This window comes from Cheilinus undulatus, linkage group 5, assembly GCF_018320785.1.
Source record: "Cheilinus undulatus linkage group 5, ASM1832078v1, whole genome shotgun sequence".
Classification (NCBI taxonomy): Eukaryota; Metazoa; Chordata; class Actinopteri; order Labriformes; family Labridae; genus Cheilinus; species Cheilinus undulatus.
In genome coordinates this window covers 11,922,161-11,942,732 of record NC_054869.1, presented here as the reverse complement: position 1 = coordinate 11,942,732, position 20,572 = coordinate 11,922,161, and the positions used below count along the sequence as shown (strand labels likewise).

Below are 20,572 nucleotides of genomic sequence, written 5' to 3'. Positions count from 1 at the left end.
CAGTGGTCCACATCTGGTGAGGATACAGATGGGCCTGATGTTAAGAAGTGGATTTGGAACTTTTTACTTTGCATGACATTAACTGAAAAAATGAAATGTCTAGGCAGTTTTTTATTATTATTATTATTTTACAGCAAAAAAAATATAAGACAGTAAACTGAATCCATCACAGCTTAACTGAACAGAACCTCACATAGAATATCTGTATAAGCATTTTTTTTTGCATGAAGACAGACAAACCTCCATTTACTAAAATGTTTTTGTCCAAAAACTCATAGATACTGTGGAATCTCAAAACAGATCCTCAAATGATCTATAAGATGTGGTCAGATTTAGTCTTATTTTTTGTCCTTAGATGAAAATGTGTCAGTGACATAAAGAGCTTGATTCATTGTGGTTGCTCCAACTCACATGTGCCACTAGTTTCAAATTAAACAGATTAATACTCAGACACTTGTTGTTACTTTTATTCTTTGAAAAGAGGCCATATTTTTCAAAAAAGGAAGAAATTCATGGTAAATAAAATTTTGCTGTTTAACACATCTGTATCCTCACCTGACAAGGAAAGCTAACCCGCTCACAAAATTGTAAATAATCTTTTTTTTTTAAATATGTGATACCTCCTTTACATTATTAAAAGTAGAGTAAATATTCTTAGAGCTATAAATAATATATATTTCATTTATTGAAACTTATTGTAGTTGTGCCACCTGACATTTGAAACTAATTTTAAATAAACAGGCAAACATTATGACAGTTTTGTTTGCTCTTGTTGTAAAGTGAACACATATATTTATAGAATAAAATCAAGAGTTTTATGGTAAAATAAATTTTAGTAGTTTTTCATTGGTTGAACCACCTGACAGTGAAAGTGTTCCCGCCCACCTGTGACTGAAAATAAATGATTTTATCTTTACTTAAAAATGATCTACAAACCTTTTCACTTTATCATAAGTGTCAGCTGAAGTCGAAAAATTATTAAGTATTATTTAGTCCAACATTGCCACTTCTTTTCAAAACAAAAGTCCCATGATTATGGGTGCACCCTGAATTTTAAGAGCTTGAAAATTCAGAGAAAAATATTTTTCAGTGACCTTAGTAGCTTTAGAAATAATATTTTTTATTCATATTTTTTTATTTCAAAGATTTGAACCATAAAATCATACCAAAGTATTCTAATTTGAATTCCTTACAAATAAAATGTCACTTAACAGTTTCAGTGATCTTTTGATTTTCATGCCACCTGACATTTTCAGGGTTTGAGATGTCCAAATATGAAGTTAATTATATCATTCAAATATACTGAAAACATTCAAACAAAGGTGGTTTCACAGAGAGTTGATACATGTCATGAACTTTAAGTATACAAATTCACAAATTTAAGTTGTGGTCACATTTTAGTCATTCTAACCTTTACGGTATATGTCTATTTTTTTCCAGTGAAAACTCAAAATATTTTAGTCCAGTTTTAGTGAATAAAAGTCCTTACATTTTAGCCATAACTTTTAAAAATACATTTTTTTTTGGTCTTTGAACTTAATAAGATCGATTTTCCAATGAACATAAATGTTAAACATTCATACTACTGCTCTCAATACTTGGATTAATTTAAGATAAACTGATGAAAATACTGACGTTTGTGGAATGACAGACTTTTAATTGTAGTGTAGTACTTTCACATTTAGACAGGGGTAGTTGATTTTTATATTAGAACTTCTCAGTCCTAGTCCTTATCAGAAGCACAATGAATTATTTTCTATCATTTGGTGAAAATATGAGACAATAATCTGTTTTAAACAGAAATCATTTATCTGCCCTATATTGTCTGGAAAAAAAACATATTTCTTTTAACCTGCTGATTTCACCACAGATTTTAACATCAGATTCATATTTTTAACTAACTGGACTTTGTCAAAAGTTTTGGATCGTTTACCGCTGACTTTTTTTTTTTTTTTTAAATAATGAGGAGGTAGCCGATGTTATGTAGCTGCATGCTTCTGGCAGCAGCAGCCACTGAGTTTGTTTAACCAAAGTTTGGCCAACCACAGTTTTGTTTAGCTCGATGCAAATATTACTGCTGGGTTATTCAGAGGAGATGCACACACAGACACACACTACTACTTCTCTCTCACCTCTGCTCATGTTTAGACAGATTATACACACTGAGAAATATCATATATTTCTAATGTCCTAGAACCCAAAAAGTGACCATTCCCTTGTAATTTTTTTTAACTGAGGTCCTAAAGAATCTAGGATATTTCCTAAAATAATTAAAGAGTGAGAAATTCTTCCTTTTAAATTATTGTAACCTGACATGGCGGAGGCTGCCACTCTGCATTTCCAGTGAGTTAAGACCAGCACTGCTAAGCCCCACCCACCTCTGCAGCCTCCTTGTCAGTACAACTTCTGGTGTTGGACTGAGGACTGTTCAATAAAAAGGTACATCATGAGGCTTATTTAATTATTGGCTGCAGCACTGGTCTGGACTCGTCATATTGTGTCATTTTTTGGTTGAGAGCCCCCTGGTGGCAGAATTTTACATTCTGTGTGTTTAAAAAAACTAAACTTATAACTATTTTTGAAGATTTATGAAAGGGCTTTATGCCTTTTTGTAAAGATAGGACAGTGGATAGAGTTAGAAGCAGGAGCGAGAGAGTCAGGGATGACACGGTTGAAGAGCGACAGGCTGGAGTTGAACCCAGGCTGCTCATTTTTCTATCAGAACACTCAGCAGTGACACTTTTTACTAACCTGAAAAATTTGGGGCTTGTGAGGAAGCATCAGGGGCTTTAGCCCTGTGAACCACCCTATGACTCTGCCTATGATTTAAACTTTTGCATTTCATGCCATAATCTATATTTCTCATGCCACATTACAGGAGGAAATGTTTTGTTTTTTTCTTTGACATCCATATGATTGCTATTTTTCTCAGAATCAGTAATATGCTGATAAAGAATTTTTGTTTTTCTTATTAGTCTAAAAAATGCATGTGATAAAATTAAAATCAGCTGCACTTCAAAATGGATTCAAACTCAAACTTGTGCCTACTTAAACAATGTCAATATAAAGGTTAAGTATGCACCATAACTTAATAATACTACACTTTGTTTGAGGGTTTTCTGGATCTTGACTTTTCCATTAATTATTATCATCTGTTCCTTTTTGCATCTCTATCATAACACTCAACAGCAGCATACTTTTACCAAGATTTGGGGCTTTAGCCCTGAGAGCCACCCTATGGCTCTGCCCATGTCTGAACATTTGAAATTCATGCTACTCTCTATATCACTCATACCACGTTACAGGAGGAAATGTTTTCATTTTCTCTCTTTGGACTCCCATGACGGCTATTATGTTTACAGAATTAGTCAGAAATATTTATAAGTATTTTGACCCTTTAATTTTAAACCCCCAATCTATTTAGCATGAATGAAGAACCTGCAAATCATCTTCAACTTTGTAAGTATTTGTTTTCGCTCTACATTTAGTCACTGAAAGCAACTTATATCTATTACAACACTTCTGTAATCCTCTGTAATTAGACTTGTAGTATCATTGTGGTTATAATTATGATAATTACTTAAGTAAATGCATATTTGTAGACATAATTATTTGCAAAAGACACTGGTATTGGAAGGAAGTTACAGGAAGTTGAACTTACTACACATATATAGGCTACAACAAAATACACAATAATGTTCACGTTTTCTTTTGAGGGAGCCACTTTAAGAAGAGTTGTAAAATTTTAAAATAATTGAAGATGGTTAAAGGGATTTGAGTTTTTTTTTACCTTATGACAAATCAAGGGTTAAATATTAGTTTCTAAAGTGCATATGGTAAAATCAAAACCAGCTGCACCTTAAAAAGATCAAACTTGTCCTTACTTGTGCAATGGCAATATAAAGTATACTGGCTAACTCAATAATACTCCAGTCTGAGAGTTTTCTTACTTTTTTCATTTTATGAGTATTTTTGTCCCACATAAAATGTCATTTTAGTGTTTTGGATGCATTTTCTTTTGCATCACATAAGCTATTGAATCCCTGAAATACATTACATTGCATTCCATCGGATCGCATTGCATTATGGTTAAGGAGCTGCTGAACCTCTGCAGAACATCTGTCTTCATGCATGTTCAGCTATGTCTCAGAGAGCTGCAGAATGGGAAACATGGAATTAATTTTAAGATAGATCTTTGATCCTAGAGTGCACTTTTAGGTTAAACTTAATTAGTTTTTACCAGTTTAGTTATTTTTATGACTTAATCATGGGTTGTACCATTCTAAAGCATGTTAAATAGGAGAAAACAATATTTGGCTGTGCAGTGCAAACAGTTAGTATTTGATTTTCGATGCTTATGAATAATTTTTAAAGAAAAATATAGAAAGGATGTAAATGTTTAATATATTCTTCTTCATGTCCCTATGTGCGGCTAAATCATCACATAGCTGTGGTGAAGCCCTCGTCCTTCAGCGCCTAAATATTGCGCAACATTCGTGGATTCTGGTAAAAACACGTTTCTGTCCTGTTTTAAGTGAAGTTTGTGCCTCAACACAAACAAACAGGGAGAAGGAAGTTTGCTGTGAGCCTTTGAAACTGCTGTAATGAACAAGCTGTTCCGCACGATTTGAAAATAATCCGCGTGTCAGTGTCATCTTTCTTATGCAAAGTAGCTGTCTTTGAAGGCGGATCTTTTGGCAGGTTAGACCGGGACGGAGGCTCCGACCAGCTCAGACGAGCGCTGCCACCAAACGCACCAACTGCCTGCTGACGGGAGGAGCATAATCCTGCCTCTCTGGAACATATTAACAATTCAAACCGAGGATATTTATTCGACTTATTTCACTGACTCGTAAATTGTTCCGGGTGCCTCGTGAGCAGCCATTCCCGACGCTGAAAGGAAAATTATTTTGGTTGTTTTTGTCCAAGTTTTCGCTTAAAGGACTGAAACCGCTCCGCTGCACCGAGAGAGAGAGAGACTCCGGAAAGTGTCATGCAACGTGAGGACGGACGGGTGACCCGTTTGGAAACAAGAAGAGGGCAAACCGGAGCACGTTATCATTCATTTTACCCTCTGAAGGCTGACATGCGCGGAGGAAGAGAGTGAAGAAGTAGATCCCACACTTCAGCCACAAACTGAGCGCGTGAAAGCATGGACCTGAACGCACGCGACCCACACAGAGAGGGATCACTTTCGGGCTGTTTTTTTGGATTTATGTTTTTGTTAAACTTTTGAAACCTAAAATGAGGAGACGCTGGTCTTGCAACAGATAGTTCAGTAAGTTTTTGATCTCACACACAGACACCAGCCGGCTTTAACAGCGAGAGAAACTTGTTTGTTGTGTTAGCAGTGAACATTTGGGCTATTTTTTTAAATCAAAGGAGGAGGATGTGTTCAGCTGTTAAAGTGAGCCTGCTCTGTGTGCTACTGCTCCTGTGGAGTGATGGAGGCTCAGCCATCAGCTCCATAGACCCGGACTGGTCAGGAGAGGGGAGATGTCAACAGATCACCATCCCTCAGTGCAAAGACATTGGCTACAACATGACTCGAATGCCAAACCTTATGGGCCACGATGACCAAAAAGAAGCAGCGATAAAGCTGCAGGAGTTTGCAACACTGATTCAATTTGGATGCCACAGTCATCTTAAATTCTTCCTGTGTTCTCTGTATGCTCCCATGTGCACAGAGCAGGTGTCCAACCCCATCCCAGCATGCAGAGTGATGTGTGAGCAGGTCAAGCTGAAATGCTCACCCATCCTGGAGCAGTTTAATTTCCCCTGGCCAGACTCTCTGGACTGCTCCCAGCTGCCGACCAAAAACGACCCGAACAACCTCTGCATGGAAGCGCCCAACAACGGCTCAGACGAGCCTCCCAAAGTCTCCCACACCCAGCCTCCTGACTTCAGGCCCCAGCGGCCTCTGAGTGGGCAGGACTTGAACTTAAAGGACAGCAACAGCAAGGAGGCGTGCCGCAATCCGGGCAAGTTCCACTTTGTGGAGAAAAGTGAGTCCTGTGCCCCTAAATGTTACCCCAAAGTGGATGTTTACTGGAGTCAGGGGGACAAGCAGTTCTCCCTGGTGTGGATGGCCATCTGGTCTATCCTCTGCTTTGTTTCCAGCGCCTTCACTGTGCTCACCTTCCTCATAGACCCGCAAAGGTTTAAATACCCAGAGAGGCCGATCATCTTCCTCTCCATGTCCTACTGTGTTTACTCTGTGGGCTACCTCATCCGACTCTTTGTGGGAGCTGACAGAATAGCCTGCGACAGAGACAATGGCGTCCAGTATGTCATCCAGGAGGGTCTAGAGAGCACTGGCTGCACCATTGTGTTCCTCATCCTGTATTACTTCGGCATGGCCAGCTCACTCTGGTGGGTTATCCTAACCCTCACATGGTTCCTGGCTGCTGGGAAGAAGTGGGGTCATGAGGCCATTGAAGCCAACAGCAGCTACTTCCACCTTGCGGCGTGGGCCATCCCGGCCGTGAAGACCATCATGATCCTGGTGATGCGGAAGGTGGCGGGGGACGAGCTAACAGGCGTCTGCTACGTGGGCAGCATGGACGTCAAAGCTCTCACCGGCTTCGTGCTCATTCCTCTTTCCTGCTACCTTATCATTGGCACTTCCTTCCTGCTGTCTGGCTTCGTCGCCCTTTTCCACATCCGTAAGATCATGAAAACGGAGGGCGAGAACACCGACAAGCTAGAGAAGCTAATGGTTCGCATCGGGGTCTTCTCCGTGCTCTACACCGTCCCGGCCACCTGCGTCATCGCCTGCTACTTCTACGAGAGGCTAAACATGGACTACTGGCGCATCCTGGCTATCGAACAGAAATGTGTGGAGGGCAGCGGGCCGGAGTCGGACGAGTGCGTCATGAAGACGTCCATCCCCGCTGTGGAGATCTTCATGGTGAAAATCTTCATGCTGCTAGTGGTGGGCATCACTAGCGGCATGTGGATCTGGACCTCAAAGACTCTGCAGTCATGGCAGAATGTGTTCAGCAGGAAGCTGAAGAAGAGGACGAGGAGGAAGGCTGCCAGTGTGTTCACCAGCAGCAGGCCTTACATCAAACCTCACCCGTCTCTCAAAGGCCACAGTACCAAGTATGAGCCTACACGGCCTCCTCCAACATGCGTATGAGCTAAATGAACCCCCAAATACTTGTAAAGCCCTTACCTAAACGAGACTTTGTAATCAGAGTGCCCTCAAAAGACTCTTGGTTCATGTTTTATTTATGCAAACTGCATTGAAGATCATGCAACGTGGGTTTTTTTGTATCTTGAGCCATCTCATGCAACAAGAGCTGCCTTTGTTTGAGAAAAATCTGCTACTCCTGGATTCACTTATCCTATTGAGGAACTTGGTAGAGAGAAAAAAATCGTATTGTTCCCAAGACAAAAAGAGTGGAATAAACCATTTGGATGTGCCATGGGGTTACTTGAATAATGTGCAATAGATGTTTTTTTTCCTCACAGGCAAAGAAAAAGACACTTGGACTGTTAGTGACAGATTACAGACAATGAAAAGACCCCATAGACAATGGAGGCGAGTGGTCAGAGAGATGAGTGCGGTGTTTGCAGGCTTTTTAATGGAAATCCAGGCAGTGTCATAAATGTTTGAACTGGAGGGAGAGCAGCTGTTGAAAAGCGCTCAGGACCTTTCCAAAACTGCCCATTGTGAGGCGAATCGATGCCATAAATTAATCAAGCACTCGATATTGAAAACTTATTTGTACACGCTGTGGAGTTTTTTTTCTTTGCTGTTTTATAGCACAAGGGAACGTTTGTATATATTTCTAAAAAAAACTTGAGATCTTTATAGAAAAATTAATAAAACGTTCTAGTTTTAAATGCTTGTGAAGCGGAAATTGTGATTTCTAAATGTGTTTCTCTGAGTGTCCCTTCTCATACAGCTGCTTTAAGGGGAAATTTTCAGTGCCTTAAACTAGGGCTGCACGATTTCAGTCAGAATGATTGTCACGACTACTTTCATCCACACCCACAGTTATCAATCATTGATTTCAAGGACTTTTTTGCATTGCTATGGTTTATTTTAAAAATGTTTATGTCTTGCTACTTATCTGTTTGAAGGGCTGGACTGGGACAAACATCTAACCGGGTCTTTTGGACCAGATGTGTCCCAAACAAGTTGCCAGACATGACCCAGCAATGATGCACATTCTCTAGGGATGCATGATATTGGATATGTGCTGATATGCCGATCTTTACAAATTCATTGTAGCCTATACCGATGTTTAAATATGTATTTCTGACCTTAAACTGAAATCTTGAAGCACTTTAAAGGCTTAAGAATGAAAAATTAAACAATCACAATCCTTAAAATACACTTTAAAGCTTCAGGGTGAAAAACCAAGCGATCTTCAGTCCTTAAACATTCAAGTTCAAGGAATGAGGGTGAACCAGAAAAGACCTCAGCTGATGAAGCCTGCTAGTCCTGCCTAAAACTCCACAGACTTGTTCATAAATATGGCTGATTTTTACAGCCAATATATCGGCTGTAAATATCAGCAGAGGTTTCATATTGCTGATACAGATAATTCACTTTTAGACTAATATCTGCTGATATAGTGCTGATTATATTGTGCATCCATAACATCTATACTCATGCAACAGTAGAGGTCAGAGGTCAGTATTTATTTTCATAATAGGAGGGGTATCTTGTATTTAAACTTAATATGGCAGCTTTTTGAATGCATATTTTGATTTAAATAATTGCTTCTTGTTAAAAAAGCCATAATCAATAATGCACTTAAACCTTGTGTTGTCTTAATTTTCTGTATGCTCTTCTTCACTAAACTCCTAGAATAACAGCTAACTCTAAGTAGAAAGACTGCTATTAGTCAGTTGACACTGCTTGTTTTTATTGCAGCACACAAAATAGTGTGTCTTTACTAAATTAAAGGTTTATTAGTATCATAAATATGATTGCTAAATTAATGCATCCTTGAAGTGATGATTTCTGTGTGCAAGAAATGAACACATAGCCTAAAAAGCTGCAAAACTGATCTTTGAATGCATTTCGATAAATGAAGGAATGAAGCTTTATTGTTACATATAGGGACATAAAGAATACTTATATTTACAATGAAGAAGACAACTGCAAACTCCCTGTATTCCCCATTTGGCCATCAACCCTATTGAGTAGAAGTAACATTAAATCAGAATATAACAAGATTGACTTATATATTGACATCTTAATTTTGATCATGTGATGCATAATAATGTTCATCTGCAAATTCTTATGTATCTCAGTTTACAAGAGCAAAAAGGAGCAGTACCTGTATTACTTATACAGAAAATATACAATAAGTGCTTCAACATTCAGTTACCTATTGGGCATACGTATTAAACATAAACTGCAACATTTTCATCCAAATATCCAGCATGCACCTTGTGGTAATTATTCATCAAGGTACCTCTTACGAATCATTCCTTTATACTTCCTTTTACGCATAAAAGGGCTCACATATTTGAATCATTTCAGCACTCAGTCTGTTCTACAGTTGAAAATGAGACACAAATAAAAACATGAAGAACATTAAGATCAGGGTGGGTCAATTCAGGCAACACAGGGGTTTAAAATCCACTCAACTGTGCAGCCCTACCCTCAGCTCTTGCTTTTATGGTCTGGAAGTTCACAGCAGTCATTTCAATATATCATAAAATCTTTATTGTGATCATGATAGGATGGCAGAGCTGGATTCCAGCAGGTTTGGGAATTGCATTATGTTGGGGATGACTAAAAAGCCAACCAAATGACACTATTTCCTTTATATTATGCAAAAATAACAGCTTGGTTTTATGACCAGGTTAAATCAGCTCATAAATGTGTAACACTCACATTATATCTCCTGCCATGGGTTATAAAACATTTCTACATTACAGAAAGGATTTAACCATGCTTAATAAATGGCTGCTTGAGGCAGAAGACAGGGAAAGCATTGACATTTCAATTTTAGTGTTTTCCATGCAGAAAACTATATCAATGCTTCATTTATTCCCATCATAACAGGGATGGATTACTGACAACTTTATGCAAAAATACACACATGAACTGAATATGTGAGGTATATAAAGGTTTCTCTGCACATGCATATTCAGTCCATTTTGGTAAATAAGAAGGCTAAGTAATCAATGCATTCATGTCTGATTTTATCTGGGATTATTTTGATCAAAAATCATGATTCCTGTTTCTTTCTAATCAAGACTGTATAACCAAGAGTGATGAAGACTTCCTAAAAGAAATCATGCCTTTTTGTTTAGAAAATTTGCCTTTGAAAGCATTCAAAATTACTCGTTTTTCAACGTTTTTGTCAGTAGTCTCATAATAGAAAGTGAAAGCAGGGGTTTCATCAAAAGGAACTATTAACAGCTTAAAGATTGTGATTATTCAAGGCAAATTTGAGGTTTTAGTTGCAGTTTAGGTTTAAAAACCTGTTAATGATTTTAAATATTTACTCACTGCCTGTATGCTGGCTGCTTTTACAACCTTTTGTATAGTTTTAACCCTCAGCTGAAAGGGATACACAACTTTATTTGAGCCCCTTCTCCCTCTCTCTTTCTGTGTCTCTTGCTGTGTTGCATGTGTCGGTGCGTATCAATGAAGGGGTTATACAATAATCCAGCTCTCATTCAGGACAGGATTAGACTGTTTGAAGGATTTTGACTTTGAAAGGAGGATCGCTGCAAACCCCAAAATACAGAATATCTGTCATCTCTTCTCCTCTTATCGGCCAGGCCGCGGTGACATTTCTAAAGACACATCTGGCCTGGATTTGAAGTAGTTACATATTGACTGAAGCTGCTTTAAAGCAAAGAGAAAACACCTTGTGGAGATGTTTTGGGGTTAAATGATCCTTACACTGTCAACAGTTCAAGTCCCGTCTTGAATCAAAGCAACTGCTATTAACTTTGGCAACATTTGCAAGTATGTCAACCATTAAAGAGGCACATATGCAGGAGTAAGATAGGTTAGTGAGGGAAATCAGCGTGAAGTTATCGTTTAAATGTCTGAGAAAAGGTGCAGGTTTGGAGGTAAAGGCCTTTTTTACCTTTATCTGCTTCACTTTCAACCTTTTCTGCAGGTTTAAAACCTGTGGTAGAGAGTCCTCTCTGGTCTAATAAAGTTTCAGAAAGTGTAGTAATGCTTTCTCCCCGAGGGCATTCAAGTTCCAGCGTCAGCCCAACCCGTTTTAACAGTCAAAAGCACATGACTCACAACCTTTATGTGGCTGAATCAAAGTCAGCCAGTGTCTATTGATACTGTGAGTCGCAGAAAAAGGTGCGAGTGCTTCTGAGAGCTTCAGCAGAGGCCACCTGGATAACAGCCCCTCGAGGTGTCTGGGAAGGCTGTAAATATAAATGACAGTTACCACCCCCCTCCAGGGCTTCTTCAGCCAAGCAGGCTTCACTTCTCTTCTTCTGCTCGCTTCAAAGGGAAAAATCCTGCTCTGAGCAAGGGCAAAGTAGTGCTGGCAAGAAAGTTTTTTTCTCTTTTTTCTTTGGAAATCACACTCGGCTGTGTGTATCACTGGATTTAGGCTTTTAAAAGTATAGATTTTATTTCATCACATTGCACTTTAGGGTGAAAAAAATCTTTCATCTGGTGTTGCTCATCATTAAAAGCCGTTCTTTGAGATGGCATGTTTTATTCGTCAAAGCTGAAGGGGAATCCCGCCGCAGCCATGTGACTCAGGCTGATGAGTCTCAGACCCATATGTCTGCAGACTCCACCAGGACGAATGCTGTCACACCACACTCCTCCGTTTCTCGTCCTTTCTGCTGAGCCACACAGGAGATAGCGGCGTTGGCCTGTGATGTGTTGACAAAAAAAGGCTTCTGCTTGTGATCAGTGTTGTTGAAACGGCATCAAACCATTAGTGATTACTTGATTTGATTTAATGTGACTGTTTCGCCAGCGAGCGGGGATTTTCAGCTTTTCACACTCTGTAATGGGGCTGATGTTTAATGTCTTTGTGGCATTAAAAACAGAGAGATAAATGACAGATCAATTAATCCTCCTCTGATTGTCAAAGGCTTGTTCAAAGAGAGACAACACAACCTTTGAGAGCTTAAAACTACACTCTTATATCAACAAATGACTTCTTCTTTGTGTCGTGTTGTTGTAGGAGAGGCCTCAGAGGAACCTGTGTACCTTTACTTTGTCTCCTGTTTTTGCAAGCGGTGAAGTTCTCTGACACAGTGACATAAATCATGTTGCAGGGGATGACTGGCGGCTGAGACAGCTCCTCTTTGATCAGGCTTTGTGGAGACGCCCCATGTCCTCATCCTCAGCTGCTCCAGCAGCACCTGTTTACTAGTTCAGGCCTGTCTTGTTTGCAAAGCAGTGCTTAGCCTCCCAATGTCATGGGCTCATATGTGACGCACACAGCACAACATACACATACACAAAGGAATTCAACGGGTGCTCTGGGACGGGGGGGTGGGGTCTTCAAACATATAGTTCCAAAGCACTGCAAACAATCACATCTAAGTAGGGGTATTTAACTCATTCATGCCAGGAATACACTTATTTTAGCCACAGTTGCTTGACAAGACCCGATTAACGTCTTAGTTTGAAATGTAAGATGCAAAAATATACTTAAGTAGATAAAGGAAATTCAAACTCTGCCATTTTATTTACCAAGAGTGGTTTTACCATCAGGCAATTTCCCTGGGCCTTCCCTGCAAGAGACCGGGGACCCTCGCTGTACCTGAAGGTGATTGAACACAGCCATGCATATTCAAGCATAGTCATGTGCAGACAAGGCCGCCCATAAGGGGGATAAATGGGAGAGCTTTCTGGGGTACAGCCAAAGAGGGGGCCCATGGAGGTCACCAAAACCACAGTCCATTGTAAAGTAAAGCTGCGATATCCAAATTTTATGTTTAACCTGAAAAATAACCACTCTTATCAAAGAATATTCTTTTTTATTCATAAATACCTTCTTAAAATGTAAATTCCTTTTTGTAAAAAAAAAAAGAATTAAAATGGGTTAATAATGGCAAAAAATGGTGGAAACAATGGTATAATTGGATTTTGAAAGTAGCAGAAATGTGTTATTTATGGCAAAAAGTTGATAAACATGGCAAAAAAATTACCAAAAAATGTCAAAAATGGGTTAAATTGGCAAAAACAGGCATAAATAGAGGTAAAAATGGATTTAAAAATGGCTAAGATGGCTTCAAATTTGCAAAACTCTGTTGAGTTTTGATATAAACTGACAAATGGGCAAATGTGGTTAAAATGGTGGTTAGTAGGGGCAATAATGGGTCAACAGAGGCAACATTAGGTGTAAAGTTTAAAGAATAGGTTTAGAAGTGGCAAAACAAGCAGAAAAAAGTGGTGGAAAGGGTTTAGAATTGACAAAAACTAGGCTTTGGGTGGCTAAAATGTGTCAAAATTTGCAAAATCGGTGTAAAGTGGCAACAGCGTAATTTGAAAAATTTATTAGTTTTTTTAGGGCATTTGGAGACCCTCTTTCAGTGTCTCAAGACCCCCAAGGGCTCGTGAGACACTGAGAAAAATTTAATTCAACATGGCTGTGCATCATAGATGAAGTAGATACTGTAATGATTCAGACAGTGATTTTGGTCAAGACATGTATTTTGAATGTAAATAAGGCAACAAAAGTGAATAAAACAGCATCAAAAATGAGTTAAATTTCAAATTATTTGCATAAAGTCACAAATATAAGTGACTGGGCACTGTTCACTTAAAATTACAAATGTGTTCTATTAACTCAGAAGAATAGAGCTGAAATAGCTGTTTTTTTTTTTTTTAACAACCGTCGACTGTTCAGTCTTACAGTAAAAGACTGAAAAGTGTGTTTGATCTTCTTGTCTAACCAAGTCAGTCACTTCACTCATGGTGCAAAAGTTCCGAATGCCAAAAAGCACTCTGGGAAAAATCTGCAGATTAAGCAAACACACAGCCAACCCTGGTGTTCTTAACTTGATTTCATAGTTCTATGTAAAGGAACAACTCACAATTTCAAGTTGAAATAGTCTACATTAGTTTGCAATACCAGCACTAAAGCACAAACTGGATTAGATTTATTCAAGATATTACATCACTTCAATAAACACTCAAAGACACATTTAAGAGTGTGGATCAATGGCTGCAATAAATAACAAACATGTGATTTGTGGCAGAAGAATGGCTATTGTCCTGGTGAAGAGCATCTTTAGGAGGTCCCAACACAAATCAAATCAGCAGCATTGCAGAATTTTAACGATAAAGAAAATACACAGAGACAGACAGAGAACAGAAAGAAACAAAAACACGCAAAAAGACAAAATATATTAGTAAGCGAGAACATTGCAAACACATGATGGCTGAAGCAGCCTGGACTGTCAAAATAAAGCATGAGTGGATTCAATACAAACATGTCTACTAAATTTGAGCCTGTGACCTCCAAAATAAAAGCCCCAGAGACTGGGACCCCACTGTCTCTGGAGGCGGATGAAGAATATGATGCTGCATAAATCACTATGCACAAATTTACACTTTTAGGAGTATTCGTACACATTACTTACATTTAAGCACAAATATCACTTAATAATGATGGCTTGTTTCAAATTGAAATGATTTAAGGTTTTTTTTACAATACTGGATAAAATAAACCACTTTAATGGGGCGCAGATGGCTTAGTTCATAAGTAGGATTTGCTTTTTCTTATTACCATTGAAGGCCAATTCAGGACTTACTTTTTGCTTTTAAAATATTAAATGAATCATATTTGATACATACTTTTATGATACCTCTATCTCATCAATAGGATCAATATCTTCTTTTTTGGTACCAAAAAATATCATAAATAACTTTGTTTATTGAGTCAGACAGTAGTGAAGCTTGTATGAAGCTTTTAGCCCCTCAATGTCCTGGACTCACATGATGCACAAATCAGTAAGCATATGTAAGATTGGCTTTTCTTGTTACATTCAAGGCCAATTTGGGTCTTATTTTTTGTTTTTATGATATTAAATTCAGATGTTTATCTTAACTTGTCAGGATAATTTGGCTGAAAGTTGGCAAACAAGATCTTTTTGAGTAAGAAATACACTTGATTTGAGTTTTTGTGTAGCACTTCTCTTATTATCTCAAAATGCCATGATGCCACTTTTTAGAAATTTTTGCATCCTTTTCCTGCACCAGAGTAGAGAAATAGTGGATGCATTGTGCCAAATGAAGCTTTGTTTCCTTGCTAAAGAAGTAACGTGGAGTAAAAGCGTCGTTGAAGAAAAAAAGTTTGCAGACAGAGCTGCAAGTTTCAGAGGCCTGAATGTTATCAGTGAAAGCATTGAAAGCAGCCTTTCATCCCTGGAGTTGTGCCGGTATATAAATCCGGAGCTGTGAGGATGATGGTTGAAGGAGGTGTGGGTGGGTGGGCTTCATGTTCTTTACTGATCTATACAGCACAGAATCTGGGCCAGTGTGAGTCTACAGTATGTACGCCAAATGTGCAGTAACAAGGGACTAAGAGCTCTAAGACACACGTGCATTAGCCTGCTGTGGAGGCAGTTGTTCCCAGCCACTGCTGAAGGTGAGAGTAATTACATTAAAAAAAAAAAAAAAAAAAAAAACTCCTGGCAACAATGAGCCTGCGAGGAGGGGGCAGGGCACTTTTTTTTTAAATGCATAATGAAGTGCCTCGCAGGCCCTCTGCTGATCAAACAAGTGTTTGATAGTGGCTTTGGTTTGAAAGAGGACTGAATATGTTTATTTGCATGTGGAGAAGTGACTGACTTTGAGGTGGAGATCAGGCAGATTAGTGTTAACTGACAGAGACCTGTGCAAACAGACACTCCCCCTGCATACAAGCGGGGCACTTCCTCCCAGGACTAGTTAGGCTGAATACAACATCAGACAAACCAGAGCGCCGCGGCTCCTGCTAATTTTCAGACATTGTTCTTTTCATGCAGCCTCCTCCCCTAAGCCTGTCTCTTCTTTTTTTCACAGATTTTGGCTTGTTTTACTCGGAGCATGTGAGAGCAGGCAAACTCTGAGCTGACAAATGAAACCAGTGATGAGTAAACCCAATAAAATATATCAAGGACAAATTTCACATGAGTGATTGATATCAGGAAAATTACTACACAGTTAAACAGAACATACAGGAAGTGGAAAAACAGGCGTACAGTGTTTTATAGATGTTGAAATAAGACAAGTAGACAAACACTACGCTCATATTTATTCACTAAATATGAAGCCACAACCAGCAGCAGACTCACTTAGCTTAGCATAAAGTAGAAAAGCTAGCCTGGAGTTTTTACTGCTCATAAAAATTACAATAGTTTTAAGGAACAACACAGTCCTGATTCTGTATGATATTAGTAGCCATGCAGCTCATTCGCTCAGCCTTGCTTAAAACAGTCATATTATTAGAAGTTAAGACCTGCTTTATCCAAACTTAACCATTCCACTGCCAAATCTGAATCCTGAAAACCTTTTTGGATCCACCAAAACCATCATACAACCACAGCACGAGACTCAGACTCTTCATCTCAACATTTTTATTCCATAAAAACACCTATGCATGCACACTAATGGGATAAAGAGATGTGATGGTGTTACAGTTTAACTGGTGTTGAATTAACTGGTGACAATCTGAAGATGTTCAGATGTTCAAATAACCTGTGCCTGCAGAGTTATTAACATTATTAGGAAAACATCTGCAGAGTCAGAAAGTACAACCACCTAGCCATCACTGTTTGGGTTGTTTTGATCAGGCATTTGTAAAGTCATCTATATTTCATTTCCTAATTTTCATCTCCTCAAACATACTTTAGGACAGTGGTTCTGAACCTTATTTTCTACAGGGCCTCATATCTAAGAAAAGCTAAGCTCCCCCTGTCCAGGGCCCACTCGAAAAATTAGACTTCAATTTGAATTGTTTTCCCTGACGAAAATCCCAACACATTAAGCCTACTTATTTGTATATCTATAAATAAACGATCTATCATTACAACAATGTATTAGGGCCACCCTTTAAAAAAAAAGGAATGTAAATTTAAAAAAAGATCTGTTAATATTGATGAAGAAAAACCTCAAAATTTTCAAGTTTAAAATGTTTTTGAGAAAAATACTTGAATTGTTTACTCTAAAAGGTGAACATTTAAATGTAAAAAATTATTTTTGACATTATAAAGTCCAAAATTATCCATTATAAAAAAAAACTGAAATTTTTGAGTTGATGATGACAACATTTACAACTTTTTTAACTTGAGAATTTTTTTTTTTTTTTTTTTTTTTTTGCGTAAATGTATGACTTTCTAAATGCAGAGTTTGGTTTCAAAAATGAACAGATCTTCTATTTTTTTCTTCATGGGTGGCCCTATGCTGTCTTACATTATGCTTACATTCTATCTTATTTTTTAAAAGACAAATTTCTTATTTTGACAATGTCAGGGAGGACAGGGATCCATGCTCCCCCAGAGACCCAGGTTGGGAACCACTGCTTTAGGACTCTGCATACTCCTAGAGACTTTAATACCTCTAAAGGTATTGAATAGTTAGAAACAGGGATGAGAGAGTGGGGGAGAGACATGCAGGAAAAGAGCCGCAGGCTGGACTTGAACCCAAGCCACCCACAAACATCGAGTGCAACCTAACCACTAGGCCATCTGCACCCCAGCATTATAGAATGTTCATCATTTTATCCAGCACCAGTTAAACCATGACACCGGTTTAGTACATCAGAGAAAATAAATGAAAAAAGATGACGTGTAAGTTTTGTTTGATTGTTTAAACCATGATTTTGACTTTAATAATTCTGTATGGCTTTTTAATATGTTGTAAAAGACCTCTTGCAGCTCACATGCAGTATATCCTCTGGGCCCATCAGTGTTAATTTTGACAGCTACTTTTAATTTTAGTCTTAGTTTTAGTCTTCAAATGATATGGATTTTAGTTTTAGTCTCATTTTAGTCATTTCCATCCTTCATAGTTTATGTCTAGTTTTAGTGGATGAAAACTCTAAAACATTTTAGTCTTCACATTAAGTTTTTTCAAAGCTCTCAGCTTGACATAAATGTGGCAGGTAGAGATGCTAGATGTAAACTAGTAGAGCCAGATGTGAAACACTAAATGTAACATTCAACATGCAATCCACTGTCCAAGTTCATGAATGAAATCAGTGAATTGTGTGGTGTTATCCAGCATAATCTATGGGTTACAACAGGGATAAGGTCAGTGCAAGAGGATTTTTGGGTCATTTTAGACAAGATGGAAGTACAAAAAGTCATTTGTTTTTCTCTTAAAAACAACTTAAAACATTCAGCCCCCAAAGGCTAATGATTTTTGGTCAGCATATGGATCATCATGAAACCTACAAAAAAGTCTCTTGGAGCCATACTCAAATCCCAACAGCTCCAGCTCCAGACAACATTACCCCACTTAATACACCGACATGCAAAGATCTCATCGACCCCCCCCCCCGGGAACCAGGAATTGACAAGCTAAAGAAATTTGTTCATTCCCATCACTCTGCTGAACCTTTTAAGTTTAGATATTGACACAAAGGTCTCATTATTTGTCCACAACACAGACATGTTTCATTAAAGAACGCCTAACTGGCGATGGTGAGCATTTTGGTAACTCGCCAGTTTCACAGGAAGTCGGAAAAAAAACTCATATCAAGCATCTGATTTGCTTCAAATTTCCCATGTACGATCAAAGTCTGCCCCACTCAAATGTTAATTTTATGCTTTTGCTGTAGCGCCACCTACTGTAAGAGGCCAGTAACCCCTCTAACATAAAACATCCCATCTTCTTTTACTTAGATAATAATTATCAGTCCTGTCCAGGTTAATTCCACATAATAGTGTCTTACTTTGTCATACTGCCTCCTAGTGTTGATGGGCAGAGTTACCTCATATACAAAGTACAATATTCTCATTATTTTGACTTAAATGGCAGTCCAGGGAGGATCTATATTGTCTCAGCAAAAGAGGAATTAAGTGTTTATTACCAAATTGTGAAGATTTTAACTCACAAATGAGAAATAGATCATTGTGTTCATGTAAATCCAAATGATGGATATGCAACACTGAAAACAACCCCGTCAGATGTGAGAAACATCTTTTTTTTTTTTATAACGCTGTCAGCTGTGAGCAGCAACGTGACCAAAAGATTGTGTGGTTAGAGAGATGTGAAGAGTGTAGTGTCAGCTGGAAGCGAGGTTTTCGCCATGGTGATTTAGCAGCAGACTCTAATCTGCCACCTTCCTAATCCACACCGCAAAGAGCTGCGATCATTTTAAAACAGCAGAAATACAGGAGACGGGGGCGGCTTTCCTTTGTCAGCAGAGATTTTCAAAAGGACATCTGCACACAAATATACAGACACACAAAGAGCCAGTTTGTTCATGCTGGTTCTGATGTCTTAGAAGTTTGGATGCAGTGATTTACCTAAAAAATTAATGTCCCTGATCTCAAAAACACACCTACGCTTACTTTACTGCATGCATGTGTGTATTAATGCGTATTTGTGTCGACATGCTCCTGTCTGTCACATGTAAGTTGTGTTTTAGAGATGTTTTTATGCGACGGTGACAGGTTTGATGGTGGAGTGGTGAGAGGAAGCACAACGGGAGACTGTCTACATGTTGTATATATCTGCATGTGTGAGTTTACAGACAGTATAGGAGCTATAGAGGCAGAGACGGAGGGAGAGGGATGATGATGGATCTGGCAGGGCTCATGAGCACCGCTGGGAGAAAATGCCTGTGGTTCAAAGACACTCTCAGCAAACTTAACAAAGAAAGATGGCACAGAGGGGGAGGACATGAAAGAGAACCACACAATCATCTCTCACATTAAGTTGGAGAAAACATCCCGGCCCTGCTGGCTGAAAATACTGTAGGCAGACATTTGACTATTTTTGCATGAAGTCAGTTCAGTGGACAGCATGAAACACAACAACAACATGACTGAAAGTAGCAGTTTCAACCACTAACTGAACCAATGTTAGGGAGAACTAACTAGGATATTGTTGTGTTCAAGGCCTTTTCAACTGTTTTTCATTTTCGAATGAGAACCGTAGGGGTGTTTGGCTCCTGAAAATGTTGTTAAATTAACAACAATAAAACTAAGTGACACAAGTTTAACCCCACAAAATATATTCTTTAATGAATATACAGTTTTTACTTTATTGATTTGGCATTTGATCATCATTATCATGTAGTTGCTAACAAGGCTGCCCATAAGGGGGTAAAGGGGAACTGATCCCTCCATATTAGGGGGTGAAAGCTCTGGGGCGCAGCCAAACATGGGGTCCCATGGAGGTCAGAAAGGTCATGGTCAAATTTGCCTTAAAGTGGCCAAAAACTTATTGGTGGCAAATATGAGTGTTAAAAAGGGTGAAAAGCAGTTAAAAAGTGCCAAAAATGAGTGAGGAAAAGTGGTTACAGAGGGCAAAAAACAGCTAAAAGTGGCTAATTAGCACCCAAAGTGTCAAAAATGGCTATAAATGGCCAAAACAGGTGATAAAAGTTATGAAAAGCTGAAAAAATGGCAAAATGGGTTCAAAGTGACCAAAAATGAGCTAAAA

At 38.6% G+C, this 20,572-nt stretch overlaps 1 protein-coding gene across 1 annotated transcript; it reads left to right on the top strand.

Moving 5' to 3' along the window:
- Positions 1 to 4,751: 4,751 nt before the first annotated feature.
- fzd10 (frizzled class receptor 10) lies at positions 4,752 to 8,114 on the top strand. Its single transcript, XM_041786532.1, has one exon. The coding sequence runs from the start codon at positions 5,390 to 5,392 to the stop codon at positions 7,139 to 7,141; it is 1,752 nt and encodes a 583-aa protein (XP_041642466.1). The 5' UTR covers positions 4,752 to 5,389; the 3' UTR covers positions 7,142 to 8,114.
- Positions 8,115 to 20,572: the final 12,458 nt, after the last annotated feature.